Below are 15,176 nucleotides of genomic sequence, written 5' to 3' on the forward strand. Positions count from 1 at the left end.
TTGGAGAATTGTTTGCACAGTTTTTCTGTTCGTGTTGTGTCATGTGTACACAAACTGGGATGCTTTGTTTCTTTTGGTTGTCATAGAGAGTCACACTGTATGTGCATTTCTCTGCTCCACCTGCTTCCTCTCACCAACGCTATGTTACCTGGGAGACAATGCACTCGGTATAATAACTCTCCCTGGTAAACTGTAATAAACGTTTACAGAGGTTTACAGTGGCAGGCATGGTGGCAGTTTCATTACGTGTGATAGTTCAGAAATGTCACTTCTGTTTTCTCTGCACACTTCATTGTTAAGGGAACAGTTTAATATTTGGTTTAGAGACAGAGTTTAAAGAATCTGACTGGTCTTGTCATAACCAAAGACTGTCTTAATAAATATGGGAACACTTGAAGAAACTTAAGATCAAAACTGCCTCAAATGAGAGAAAGCATCTCTGGGAAGAAATTATTTGACGTTTTAGTTTGGCTCATGTCCCACTCACTAACACGGAGGAGGCAGGGGTTATTAGCTATACTGCAGCCCGCCACTAGGAGGTGAATGAGCTGCTTTGGCTTCACTTTTGGGGAAGTAGCTGTAAGGATTAAACAAACGAGATGTACATTGATCGGAAGCAGTTTCTTCGTTTTTCAAATCTTTAAGCTGGAAGCAGCATATTTGAGAGATATCCATCTTTGAATTAAACCCTCAGCGTGAATGCAAAAAGATGAAACATTTAAACTAAACATTGCTGTGCTTGTCTGATACTCCACGACATGTTTTTCACCATAGTGCAGCAGTGTGGAGATGAAAGTGGATCCGAAACGATGTGTGATTGTGTTGTGTAAGCGCCCTACAAACAAATAATGCTGGTCGGTAATCCAGGTTGTGTAAGATGAATGTCTGCTGCGGCTCGTTGTTATTAATCAGGCCAGATTTAAAGAAGCCTCCCACTTCTGAGAAGTGTTCCCTGTCTCCCTCTCGCTGTCCACTTGTTCCCTGGTCCTCCTGGAAGCCGGCCTCTCCACCAGCAGGGACCCAAATCACTCCTATCCTGAAATCATGCCTCTTGCATGTTCCTTAGCTGCACTCAACAGGTCGAATCCAGCCCCACTTGTGTTTCCTAGCTTTTTTTGTTATGGTTGATTTATGAAATTGCTTCAGAGTAATAATGAGGAGCAGCTTCCTGGATAGCTGCTAATCCAGTCCCAAGGTAGATGCTGATTACTGAAGTGGCCACTGCTGTTGCATAACTGCTGTCTTCTAATCATATTCATCTCCTTGCTCCGGGCTCTTCATCACATGGAGCAGCTGAGTTGTTTTCCCCTCTGCAGCGGGGATTAGTCAAACTTGAGCCATGAAAACAACTCTGAGGTTTCGATCCCTGAAGGATAAAATATGATTTCACAAGTTTGTGTGATCAGATGAAAACCTGCTCAAACTGAAGATCTGGGATGTTTATGTCTCTCTTCTCTTAGTATAATAAGGTTCATTGAAATATGTTGGCTGCACAGTGTGGGCTAGAAATAAATCGAGCAATAAGATCGTTTTTTTATTCATCGTTTCTGAAAACTTAACGTGTAATGTATCATCAGCCAAAGATGATATCATATGTTAAATAACCTTTTTTTTATTTGTCTTCTTCCATTAGTAATAGTTGATTCTGTAACATTGTTAGAGCTTTTATTATGGCGAGGACTCCCAAAACTGATAACTAATCAACAGAAAATCCTTAACTAAAAACCTTTTGGGGTTTTGGGGGTTGTGTTTTTTAGAATTTTGGGTTTTATTTGAGAATTTGTTTATGCTTAAAACCTAGTTGGATCCTGTAGCCCATACTTTATAGGCATATAGAGGAAGCAACCCTCATTTGTATTATTTCATTAGAAGTTCTAAATATATCTCAACATGAGGTAATTTAATATTAGACAAATTAATTAGCAAAAGGGGTTTAAAAGCATTTTTCTCCCCATCATTTGATGTTGAAAGGTTTAAGATAGGATGCAACTTTACTGATCCTCTGTGGAGGAAAATAAGGGGAAAGAACTACAGAGGAAATTCACCAGTCACACAGAAGCACAATAACTTTTCAGTGTAGAGAATACAAATGGATAGATGACAATGGACAATAAGTGATATTTAATTATATTGGAGATAAAAAACATTCAACATTTGTGTCCGGTTTAGAATTCTGTGTCTCTTTGATGTTATCGGTGAAACTCTTGGATCAAGTCCCGCTGGACCCGGATGAAAGCGACAGAGTCCGGTTTGTTCTGCTGCTCAGAGATGAGGTTTCCTGCGAAGGGGACGCGTCGGTGTGACGGGGGGGGTCAGTCTGTGGGTGTCACTGATGGAACAGTGTGGCCACGGCGTGAAGCGTGCGTCGGTGCTCAAACCCCTTCCTGGTTCGTTGGAGCGCGCATCAACCACCGGATAAAAAAAACAAATCTATATCTGGACGGGGCCAGCTGTCCGCGGCAGGAACCTGAACAGGTGGCTCCTGCGACGTCTTAAGGCGCAGGGACCCTCAGCAGCTTGTCTCCCTCGCTAATCTGTTCTCTGACGACAGCGCAGTTGTACGCCATGTGTGCGTAAAACCCCCCGCAGCGCAGCAGCAGCTTCGGGATCCGTGGATCTGATCAGTCGTCGGGAGTTTCCTCATCACTCGGTGAAGCTGGACCGGAGGAGAGAGAGAGAGTCCTGGTTTTGAGGCTGGAATCACAGAGTTGGATACAATGAGTCTCCATTGGATTTTATAATAATCTCTCGTCTGGGTTCGGATTTCTTCATAACAGCATGTTGCCAGAAATAAACAACAAGGTGAGGAGTTACTGTGGTTGGATGACGGGGGGCAGGAATACAATGTGGTTCACTGAGGTGTGACTGTGGTACTGTTATTTATAATATCTACATGTTATGAATATAAAATTAATCTGGTTATTTTATCAATTCAAGAGTTTCTATATTCTTACACTCTACATCACATTAATAATCCCATTTAGGTTTAAAACTAACACACATTCCATATTTCTCTTCAAACAATGTGCTCGTATAGTGAAAAGGTTTTTATTAAGTGAATATTCTCTTTATTTTCATATTTGTGCCTCCGTCTATTCTCTCGTCTCCCTCGTTCTGACGATCCACTGCTGTAACAAGGGAATTCTTCTGCGTGGGAGGTTTCATAGTCTTATCTAGTCTTAGTGTATTTAATGTATAGGTTTTTCCATGCTATAAGAGGCACTTTGGACCAGATGCATGGCTTCACTCCAGGCTCATTCCATTTCAGGTGGAGACCTTCCACAGGTATCCTTGAAAATCAATCATTTCATCAAAATTCTCTCTTCATCTTCAGTGATTCTCACATTATCCCACTTTAAGGCTTATTTTGTATAGTCCAGCCCCTTTCTCTTGTGACCACACGCCAAGTTATGATGGAAAAATCGGATCCATTTCTATTTCAGTCGGACATTTAGCTTATTTCAGTGTTTGTTGTGCTGACAGTTTCTGTAAGTCTAAATGCGTTCTGGGTGTATTCCCCCCCCCCCCCCCCCTACAAGGAAACCAATGTAAATTTAACCCTTTGCTGTTTTTAAATCTTAGAAGAATTTGGTGTCTTTCATTTTTTTTTGGGTGTCAGAGGTGAGAAGCGCAGGAATGTTTGCTTTGCCACCCGTCTGAACAATGATTGATTAGTGATGATGGTGACTTCTCATGCATCCACCACTTGAGACCAACAGGGAACAGCTTGTTGTGCAGTGAAAGTGACAGAAAACCTGGTTATATATATGAATAATGACTGTACGTGTCTGACGGTGTCTCTGAGCACAGCTTGTTGATGTTTACCCTCAGCTGGTTTTGTTGCCTTGTTGACCCTTTGACCAAATGATCCTTGTGAACCCAGACGTGCTGGGATGATCCTCCAGCTATGACCTCACGGATCAAGAGTCAGCTCGGCTCTTGACCGTAGTTTCCTTGTGTTTACTTCCAATGATTAATTCATGAAGCTTCATCGAATTCATCCGACATGTGGATGGACCTGCATTCATCAGCACTTCATTAAAGTGATTCCTGTTTAACACACTGAAGTTAGGCACATTTTAAACATCAGCTGAATGTTGAATCCTCATCTTCCACTGATTGTAATGAGGGCGGCGTAGTGGTGCAGTGGTTGGCGCTGTCGCCTCAGTTGCTGGGTTCGACCCTGTCGATCTGCTGGGCCCTATACGTCACTGTGGAGTTTAGCAGGATCTCCCATGTGTGGGTGTTCTCATGCAGTATGTTAATTTTAGACTCTACATTGCCTGTAGGTGTGAATGTGAGCATGAACGGTTATTTGCCTGTATATACAGTATATACAGTGTATGGACTGGGATTGCCGTTATAACCTGTTATTATTTCTATATATGATTAATCTCATTCATCTCAGGGTAATAAAAGGTCACGGTCATTCCTACTGGCACTGGGCACATGTAATGATGTCACTGGGTTTCCACTGGCTCAGTGCTCATTAGCCAGGCTTACAGCAGAACCTCTGCAGGTGATGCTTTGGATGCCGACCTGCCACAGTGACCTACATGGCTCCTGAGATTGTAACATGAATACACTGAGGTATTGTTCCCTCGTTTGGCTTCGTGTGGTTTCATTATCACAACAACAGACGGATGGTGGACAACATGAGCGAGGGAGTGTTTAGCAGAATGTGTTTACTTGCCTCAGCTGAGCAGTTGGAGTCTCAGAGGTTTATAAGTCGGTGATAAGAAGTTATCTCTGCAGCAGCTTGGATTTATTCATTTGATTGACAGGTACAGGGAGGTTTAGTGTTGGCCAGCCTCCACCAAAAGATGTGAACCCAGTGTTTCACTCTGAGGTGGATCAGTTTGTCTCGTCCCCCTGCAGGAAATATCTCTTTCGCCTAAGATCATGATTGAGGACGTTGTCTCTCATCCACTCAGTTTGTCTTCCTCCCTCCCTCTGTCCCATCCTGCCAGGCTGGCAGGGTTTAGCTCACATCCCCATATGGGCCTGGAGCTTTACTTCACCCATCTGGTGTCGCCCCAACACCAACACGACCCACTGATTAATAAAGCACGTGTAAGCTTCCTTGGTTTCGAAGTGTGCCTGTAATCAACTATGCTGTTTATTTTACCCCCCCGCCCAACATTTTTAACCCATTCAGTTCAGTCCTTCAGTTTCTCTGCAGGCACGTGCACTGCTGACCACATGGATGTGCACATGGCCACACACCTGCAGGGGAGTGCTTGACAGTGAGAGTGAGGATCCTTGTTGCTGGGTTTTTGCAGGAGTAATCTATTCTCGGATCGCAGTGCATTATTTTTGCTTGTGTGGCTGCAGCCTCGCTCGGTCGCCCACAGGCTGCACGGACCCAAGAGACACTTTTCAGTATTGTTATTTAACGTGCCTGTGAGACGAAGAAAAATATGGTTTCTCATTTTCTATTATTACTTCAGCATTTCGTGTTAAATGAGAAGCGTCTCTTTCTCCCCCTCAATCTTGTCACATGTTTCATGTTTCGCTCTCGTTCCTCCCACAGACGTCACGACCGGAGGCTTTCCCTCACCCCCACAGACTCCCAGCAGAGGGAAACCGGCTCGGAACAAACCGTTCCTGCTCACAGGTCAGCATCCCCCCCCCCCCCCCCCCCCCCCTTCTGTAACACGCTGCAGCATCTGACCCAGAACCCACAGTTTGAATTATGTAATTTGCTGCTTAAATTATTCTTGAGCGCTAACATTTGCATTCTACTGCAAACACCTGCAGTAAACTATACCAGAATGTGATAAATGATTATCCTTGGCTATAATTGTATTATTTTGGTTATCAACTTTTGAATGAAGTATGCATTTCAAGGATAATGAAGCAGCTCATTAGGAAAAAAAGTGCCTAATTATAAAATATCATGGTTGTCCATATAAATAAGAACAAAATGGACATGAGTGCACTCGTCCGTCTGCACACACGAGGCCATGTGGTGTCACGCATCAAAGATGTCCAGTGATACGAGAGCATCTTATTTAGAGAGCATGCCCCCCAGCTACGTACAGCCACATAGCTGTGTTTACTTCCTCGGCCTGTTGTGGCAGGTGCTTTGCGACTATTTTTAGCCTTATCTCCAAGCGTCATAACCAAGTTGGCAGATCCTGCAGCAGCTCTAAACACGTGAGAAATATCAGAACCATTCACTGTATGGATGGGAGAGCTTTTATTTCCTGTTGATAATTAATGTGAAATAATTTAAACGGAGGGACAGATCTGCTTTGAGTTTCTCGACTTGAAATTTAAATTTGTGGATTTTTTTTATCATAAGTGGAAATGGGTTTTAAATATGTTTTTTCGAACCCCCCCTCTAGACTCGGATGAGCCTGTAGGATGTCTTATTTTTTCCTCAGAGCACAGGGCAGAGCTCTAATTTTGCCCATCATTGCCCGGGGCTGGGGCTTTGAGGCAGTAACACATGTAGTCGTGCCCCCGGAGCAAGCAGGATGGCAGCCAGAGAAGAGCAGGTTGTAGCTCTTCACCTCCCCTACAGGTCTGCCCCCGCGGACAGGCCCTGTCAGGACCCGGCCTCACGGAGCTCTGTCCCCATTTCACTCTCACCCCCCCCTGATCAGTAATTCCAGCCCGCCTATACCCGCTGCAGGGGGTGGGAGAGGAGGGGGGGGGAGCTGGGTTGGCCGGGTCACCTGAGCCTGCACCTCCGAGACGCATGTGAAAGGGGATGTAGATCCCAAACCAAAACTGAGGAGGTCACAGCCCGACATGGAGCAGGTGGAAAGGAGGCTGTGACAGAGCGTGTAGCTGCAGCTCGAACAGGAATAACTGACCTCGCTCTGCTGCGGCTGCTTTTTGATGAATGTTTTCAAATGTGCTCCTGAGTGTTTGTTATTCTGGGAGACTCCCTGCAGAAAAGATCTTTGAAGCAAGTTCTGGCAGTTTTTTGTTTATTCTCACTAATATCCTCCCTGGATTTGTGAATTAAAGGCTATCATTACATCTTCAGCTAAAAATATGACTATCTATTTATCTCCACAATCCATCCTTGATGTCACAAGTGTGAAGTTCTTCTAAAATTCTTAAAAATCCTCCCTGTGATTTGCAGAAGTTTGGCCCGGGTGTAGGGACGCTGCCCCAGCTCGAGCCACCAGTGGTCCAGGTGGTGGTCAGCAATGCCAAAAACCAGCACCAGCAGTCGGACAACATCCTGCCCCAAATCGCCAACAAGGGGGGTCAGAACAACTTCCAGACGCACAAGGTGAGCCTCTAGTGCAGTTACGAGTTCCTTAAATGTGTTTTGATTGAAGGGAAATTAACAGATCCTCTTCTTTCCCTGTGTGTGTTTTCATGACAGGACGAGAGGCCGAAGCCCGCCCAGCAGTTCAGCATGCGGTTCGGTGGAGTGACGGATAAAGTGTCCGTCCCTCGCAACAGCAAGATGTCCAGCAACAAGCAGGAGAAGGAGAAGGCATATGAGGGACAGAGACTACCCATGTCACCCATAGGTGTGTTGTTAGAGTCAGAACGTCACAGAGACGTTATCGCATATCTTCATTTTTAAACACTCAGCATGTTGGCATACAAGGCGACTCTTCACAATCCTCTTCACTTGGCAGAGGTGTAATCAATATGAAAGTGATTCATCCTCCTCCTCCTCCTCCTCCTTATTCCTCCTGCAGAGGCGCTGAAGAACTTCCAGGAGCGGCTGACGGCGTTTGAGCAGGAGGAAATCGCAGACTACAGCGAGCTCTGGTTCCTGGGTCTGGCCTCTCAGAAGATCGTGGGCTCCCAAGGAGCGCCGCAAAACTCCGGATATGATGACGAGCACGGAAGCTACATCAGGGTAATGTCTTCATAACAGGTTTAACATTTGCGATGATATCCGGAGTATCTTCAGACATTCTCCATAGGGGGCTGTATGGAGATCCCTTTCCGCAGGATTTACCCCGAGCTGGTGGGCACATTGATGAAGTTCCTAAAACGAGACAGACACAAATAATAAAGAATATTAATATCTCTGGATTAAGTTGATTCTTTAACCTCATCTACAGTGATGTGAACATGTTCAGTGTCATATGGGCAAAAAAATGTAAAATCCAAAATCATCAGGGACTCGAGGAGGTCTGTTTAGCCCGGAAACTTTAAAAAACACATTGTGCATGTGATTGTGTAAAGACATGGAATTAAGGTCATTTTAAAGTAAGAAGGTTATGTGAAAATATGAAGACGCCATGTTCTGTATCTTTTCACTCTCTTTCTCACACACACACACACACGCACACATCCACAGACACACACTCCTTCCAAGCTGCCTGCGCTGCCTCCATTTGACCTTAATCCAGCAGCTGCAGTCATTATTCTTGAACAGTGTGTTACAAGAACCTGCTCTGAGGAGACAGTTTGATCCTCTTTATGCTGAATGAGCTGTTAAAGCCTGAGTGAATAACCACTGTTCGAGGATCAGTCAGTTACATACACTCATATTACGCATAATACTGTAAGTAAATATGTAAAAGGTTGAATGAATCAGTGAATTCTGCTTTAATGTTCCCTGTGCTCGTCCTCTTGCTCTTCCAGGTGCTGCACGACCACATCGCCTACAGGTTTGAGGTTCTTGAGGTGATCGGGAAAGGCTCCTTCGGGCAGGTCCTGAAATGTCTTGACCACAAAACCAATGAACTCGTAGCCATCAAGATGATTCGCAACAAGAAAAGGTAACAAACAAAAAGCCACAAACGTGAACAGCAATAGAGCTAATTCAGTTTCTTTTTATAAAACATGTTGACGATTTAATCAAAGCAGATAAACCAGGTAGGATGAGCGCACAGTTTTCTAACTCTACTCTCCAAGAGAGCTCTGCACAAACGATAAAAAGTGACAGTGTATCGTAGAACTATTTGAGGAGGACTCACTAATGACAAGGAGAACGTTTAGAACTGGCACCGCACCACTTCAATTTAATTCTGACCCATTCATGTGTAATTAAATCTTTGTTAAACAGCTAATCCACTTTGTTAGAACCAGACAACCTGCATGTGACTGTGTAGATTGAGTAAATCTCCACGTTCAGGGAGTGTGGTATTCGTGTGAGACCTGATCCGTCCCGTTGTGAGGTTTTTTCCCACATGCCTGCGCCGTGATCGTTTTACATCTCAGGACTCTGCCAAAATCGCTGAGATCCTGATTTAGCATGACGCAAGTCGGCACCTCCTCGGTGTAATCTTACCTGTCCCTGCTCGCTGAGGAGCGCTGGGGCAGCAACAGGCATGAGGGCCTGTAGGTTCGATGCCGCAGGAGCTGTCGGGTTTTACCACCGCTTCAATAATGCAGAAAACAAAATGGGTGCAAACTGGCACAGCACAGACCGAAGGGGAAGTGTTCCCTGTGTCAGATAGCTGTGGCAGATCCTCTTTCTCCTGGAGGAGGATTGTGACTGCTGGACATGAAGGAGGGATTTGAGGGATTTTTGTGCTTGGACAAAACATGTTCATGTTGTTTATCAAACATTTTGAAAGAGTCCAAAAGTTGGTTTATTCTGACGTGGCTGTATCTGGAACATATCATCTTTAAATCACAGGTTGTACCGGTGAATCTAACAACTCTGCACATTTCCCCCGTAGGTTTCACCACCAGGCTCTGGTGGAGCTGAAGATCCTGGATGTGATCAAGCGGAAAGACAAGGACAACCTCCACAACGTCATCCACATGAAGGAGTACTTCTACTTCCGAAACCACCTCTGCATCTCCTTTGAGCTCCTCGGGTTTGTCCACTTACTCGTCCAGCACACAGGCCTGCACGTTCAGGAAAGACACGACTGAATAATTCATCTCTTAATCGAGCGCGGTCATGGTTAGCCACCTTTCCCCAGGTGCACCAGCAGGGTGTGGGTCACCAGAGGCCCTTCTCACTTGTCTCTAGCCATTACCTCCACATGGAGTCAGTGAGAAGTCAAGTGTTTACCTGTGCACCCTCAACATCTGCATTGGAACACTGAAGTCCTCTATCTATATTTCAGGGGAGATAGTTGTGTGTATCAGTGTGGATGAGTGACCTTTAGAGGACGTCTTGGACTGCCACCTCGTCTTAGGTTACCGCCAACCAATCCTTTAGTTAAGGCCTTGATTAGGTCGCTATCTCTTACCCCTTCTTGCTTCATGGTGTGAAGGCTCGTGTTGCACAGGCTAAAGACGTTTGTGCTTATCACAAGTGGCACGAAATAGCACGAGGATACACTGCTTGTCAATCATAGATAATTTCCAAGTGACAAGTAAGTGGAAGGTTTACACGATGTAAAGTGTAGAGTGACATAACTTTGTCTGCCGTGTTTCTTTTCATTTATTTGAGTATAGCGTTTTTATAAAGTCATCACTGAACTCACTCTATGATAAAATGCAATGTATTCATTTTGAGGAACTACAACAAAAGGAATTCAACTTTCTTTGCATTTTTTGTTTTGTTTCCCCCCCACAGGGTGAACTTGTATGAGCTCATCAAAAAAAACAACTTCCAGGGTTTCAGTCTTGCCCTCATCCGGCGCTTTGCCCACGCGCTGCTCAGGTGCCTGCAGATGCTGCACAGGGAGAAGATTATCCACTGTGACCTCAAACCGGTACTGACTCATAAAGATCAAGTTATCATACAGAGAATATGGAGAATAGGGCTGAAGCAAAAAAAATGTAGCGCCACAAAACATACAACATATTATAAACATTACATAAGAAGAGACAACAAAGGACTGTGTTGACCACTGGTGATTAAGTTGCTGTATGTTATCACAGTACAGAGTGAGTATATGGAAATCCATATGTAACTTATAGATATAGAGCAAGATACAGTATTGCTGTAAAAACTAGGTGTGTTAAAGTATAATAGAATATAGTATACCTCAATATATGATATAATAATTATTTATTATTATTAGCATTATTGTATATTATGTTATTATTCACTTTCTATGGTGTTCTTGTTAACAAAGTAAAAAATGTCTTCACAAAAGGATAAAACAACAAAACAAATTTAATTTAAAGGGATTCAAAAATTTGTGACAGATGTAACATATTACATATGGTTGTTTTATCTGTATTGCATCTGTAAACCCTTAACCGATATGTGAAATATAAATATGGTGCAGTCAATAGAACCTGGCGTCACTCAGACCTCTACACCGAACCACTGGACTGCATCTGATACGTGCCCTGCAGAGACAATAGTGTGAATGTTGCTCCCTCTTGTGGAGCATTGTAACATCAGCAGTGCTCCTGAGAAGCAGCCGTGTCTGAATGGTTTTGTGTTTACTTCTGCACAGGAGAACATTCTTCTTTCTCAGAGAGGACCAGGGAACATCAAGGTCGTGGACTTTGGCTCGAGCTGTTATGAGCAACAGAGAGGTGAGAGCATAAGGAATGAAAACACAGTTTTTAGAGGTGATTTCCAAGAAGTCATATATGAACTTGCTTTCGTTCTCCTCCGTTAGTCTACACCTACATCCAGAGCCGCTTCTACCGCTCCCCAGAGGTGATCCTGGGTCAGCCGTACAGCATGGCCATCGACATGTGGAGTCTGGGCTGCATCCTCGCGGAGCTCTACACAGGCTATCCTCTCTTTCCTGGAGAGAGCGAAGTGGAGCAGATAGCTTGCATAATGGAGGTAGTCCAAGGAAATAGATGTGTCTCTATTTATTATTATACTCATTAATGAGATGTGTTTGCTGAGTATATGAAGGTAACCAGATATTATTACTCGCAGGTTCTCGGGATGCCTCCAAATGATTTTGTTCAGTCGGCGTCGAGGAGGAGGTTGTTCTTCGGTGAGAAGTCTTCTTCACTGACACAACTTTATTTCTGCGGATATTTAATTTGTTATATTCCATTCTTTTGCAGATTATAGAGCCGGATAACAAATGTGGGATTGCAGGATAAAACCCTCTGCTGTGTTTTTTGTGTAGATTCCAAAGGAAACCCGAGGAACATCACCAACAGCAAGGGGAAGAAGCGGAGGCCGAACTCCAAGGAGCTGTCGGCTGCTTTGAAAACCAATGATGCTCTGTTCCTGGACTTCATCAAACGCTGCCTCACGTATGTCACATTCACACTCCTTTGAAATAATACGCTCCTTTTATTTCATCCTGAAGTGACTGCATTAAAGCGTTTGCTAACTGAAATTATTTTGCCTCTTCTTCTCAGTTGGGATCCGACCAAGCGACTGAGTCCTGACGAGGGTTTGCAGCACGAGTGGATCCTGGAGGGGAACTTCAACAGAGTGCGGCCAAGAACCAGGCCGGTGGTGAAGAAGACCTCAGACAGTTCCACCAGCACAGACAGACAGACTAACAGCAGGCCTGGTAAGAGTAGAGTCACCATCCATACCATGCATATTATTCCCTTGTGAGATTTCATGATACTGAAAGTACTTCACATTAGTGTCGATTCAATTAAATAACAACATTAACAAAACTCATTCAGTGTAGAAGTCTTTATGTCCACATAGACACATGCATATTTACACATTTACTGTACATAGACATACATACATATAAATCACATACTTTTATGCCTCTTAATTAAAATATCAAGTCTAATTTAAACACTGATTTACTCGTATACTGTTCATTCCAAATATTAGTTATAACAAGGATTTTAGATGTCAAAAAATTTGTCAGGCGAATTCTTATAATTACTATGTTGTGTGAAACAATTTCAATCAATAATTTAGTAATTAATACGAAATACAAATTATTTCCACTCTGTGATTATGGACAGGGATTAAGCTGGATTGGTATGAAGAAATGTCACTTCATTGTTATTATGATGTCCAGTAATAATAATGATAAAAATCTGAAGCCATGCTCAGACAAACCCACACTACAGTTCTTTGTGTTCACCTCCAGCTAACGTTTAATGTCTTCTCTTACCACGGCGCAGGGGAGAAGGTCAGCTCAGAGAGGAGCACTGACGACCAGCTGAACAGAGACAGCTCGGAAACAGGAACCAACACGGCAGCTTCCGAGCGGCTGCGGCCCATCGGGGCCTCGGCGGAGGAGGAGGAGGTGTGCGAGGGCGACGGGAAACTCTCCACGGACGCCAAACAGCAAGGAGGTGGTGAAAGGCCCGTTCACATCTTCATCAAACCGCAGGAGGAAGTGGGCACCGAGAGGAAAGACAGCCAGGAGCCATCTCAGTGTTTGCCACCTATCATGTAACAGTCTGAGGGGAAATGTGCTGCGTTCATGACGAGTGGGGAACTGGGGACATTCGCAGTTCTCCCACTTCCCACCTGAGTGAGGCAGTGGTGGTGAACGGACAGCTGAGAGCCTGTTTGACTCTGCACACGCAGAGAATGTTAAAGATCCTCCATGTTGCTGCTGCGTCTACATGAGGTCGAAAAGCAAAGCGTGAGAGAAGTGAGACTTCCTGAGTTTCAGGTAGAAAAAGCTGCTCGAACCCAAGTTTCCCACCAGTTCCCACCGGCCATGAACTAAACCCTGACGTGTGGTGGCAGAGATCTCCTTTTTATTGCCGTCTTAGTGGATTATCTCGATTCTGAGTTTGTGTGACTGTGACATCAATCAACCACTTTCTTTTATATAAGGGAGTGAAGCTGTCGATGGAATGTGTGACAGTGGAGTCGTCGGTGTCCAGTTCAGATCGAATGGTTCAATATCTTCATCGTTGTCTCCGCTGTCCCTGTCTCCTGTGTTATTTATTGAAACCAATCTTTGCTGTGCATTGACATCTCATTTTTTTAGAGCGCTCATACCTCCACCAACAGTCAATTCAATCAAGCTGCACCAGACTTCACACACTAATAGATATCAGTCTCTTAATTGTGCCGGATTTTTATTCATCCAGAGTCCTGAATTATTCCCTGGGAAATGGGTGAAAATGACAACTACAAAAAAATTAAATGCAATTCAACAGTAATATTCCTGGATCACATCCTTCCTCCAAGTTTGATCGAAATCCACCCGATGGTTTGAACCCTGCTGACAAACAAACAAAGTGCAAATCGGTTTTCTGCTTCTTTTTTTTCTTTGCTTTTAAAACATTTTCGCTTCACTTAAAAACTGACACTCACGTGAGGGTAAAAGATTTGAAGGATTTTTGTGCAATAAAGGCTGAGCCAAAAAAAAAAAAACTTTCTTTTTTTTAATCATGTTGACAAGGAAGTTATTATCATGTACTTTGTAATTGTAGATTGCAGTTGATTACCTAGTGATTATTGCTTTATTTATTATGAGAAATGTTCGATCCTATGTTCAATATTTGTGCAACAATTTAATTGACGGTCATAAAGTATGTATTTGTAATAGAATGTGTTGTACATATTTCTGGTCTTTCTTATGTATGTGTAATACAAGACTTATTTAAGAAAAAATATTTTAAGATATTTGTGGAGGGTTTAGACAAGGTTTTACTTGTTGTGTTGTCACTGTATGGAAACATTATGTCTGTGTCATTCAGGATATTTTTTATATTAGAAACAAACAAGACAATCCTACTATTGATAGCTTGTGCCTTGCAGTATTAGAAATCTTGCACTTAATATCGTGTGTGAGAACACCTGGATAGAAACAGCTGGATTCTTACCTGTCAAACATGTAGACAGAGTTGCCAGGATCCCTCCAATTTGACATAATCATGTCTCTGGTCATGTTACGGGACATTTACCGTCTTTTTATTTGTGTCTTTAGTCGCCAACAGAAATCAAAGTTAAATTGAACATAGACCCCGTGCCCTCCTTATCGATTAGCTAACCAAGAGATCCAGAGAGGAAGGACTGTAGCTGGGAAAAAAAGTCAAGAACAGTAATTTGTATGTCTTTTATGAGTAAATAAAAAACTATTTCAAAGAACCTGTGTTTTCATAGTTACTTTTATATTGTATCGTCAAAGTTGTGTTTGTGTCAGTTACTCTAGCTGAAAGGAAACAGGAACAGTGACACAATCTGAATTAGACCACAGAGAGTTAACTGAAGAGCCACTGTTTAGATATAAAGTAAAAATTACAGGTTAATAAATGAATGATTTATAAATTCATTCATCCGTTTGTTCATTATTTCTTTTGTTTTTATATTCAACTATTTATTTATTCATCTATTTATTTATTAATTTACCAAACAGACACTGAACATTATTATAAACAAAACCAAACATCTCAAATACCCACATTATTTCCTGGCATTC

General features: G+C 43.2%; 1 protein-coding gene across 1 annotated transcript; it reads left to right on the forward strand.

Moving 5' to 3' along the window:
* Positions 1–2,778: 2,778 nt before the first annotated feature.
* dyrk4 (dual-specificity tyrosine-(Y)-phosphorylation regulated kinase 4) lies at positions 2,779–13,523 on the forward strand. Its single transcript, XM_053427225.1, has 14 exons — positions 2,779–2,802; positions 5,534–5,617; positions 7,100–7,252; positions 7,349–7,499; positions 7,674–7,837; positions 8,572–8,708; positions 9,615–9,755; positions 10,466–10,604; positions 11,301–11,382; positions 11,469–11,641; positions 11,741–11,801; positions 11,940–12,069; positions 12,178–12,335; positions 12,916–13,523. Exons 1-14 carry the CDS (start codon positions 2,779–2,781, stop codon positions 13,191–13,193), a joined length of 1,875 nt encoding a protein of 624 aa, XP_053283200.1. The 3' UTR covers positions 13,194–13,523.
* Positions 13,524–15,176: the final 1,653 nt, after the last annotated feature.

This window comes from Pleuronectes platessa, chromosome 7 (genome assembly GCF_947347685.1).
Source record: "Pleuronectes platessa chromosome 7, fPlePla1.1, whole genome shotgun sequence".
In the NCBI taxonomy this organism is placed as follows: domain Eukaryota; kingdom Metazoa; phylum Chordata; class Actinopteri; order Pleuronectiformes; family Pleuronectidae; genus Pleuronectes; species Pleuronectes platessa.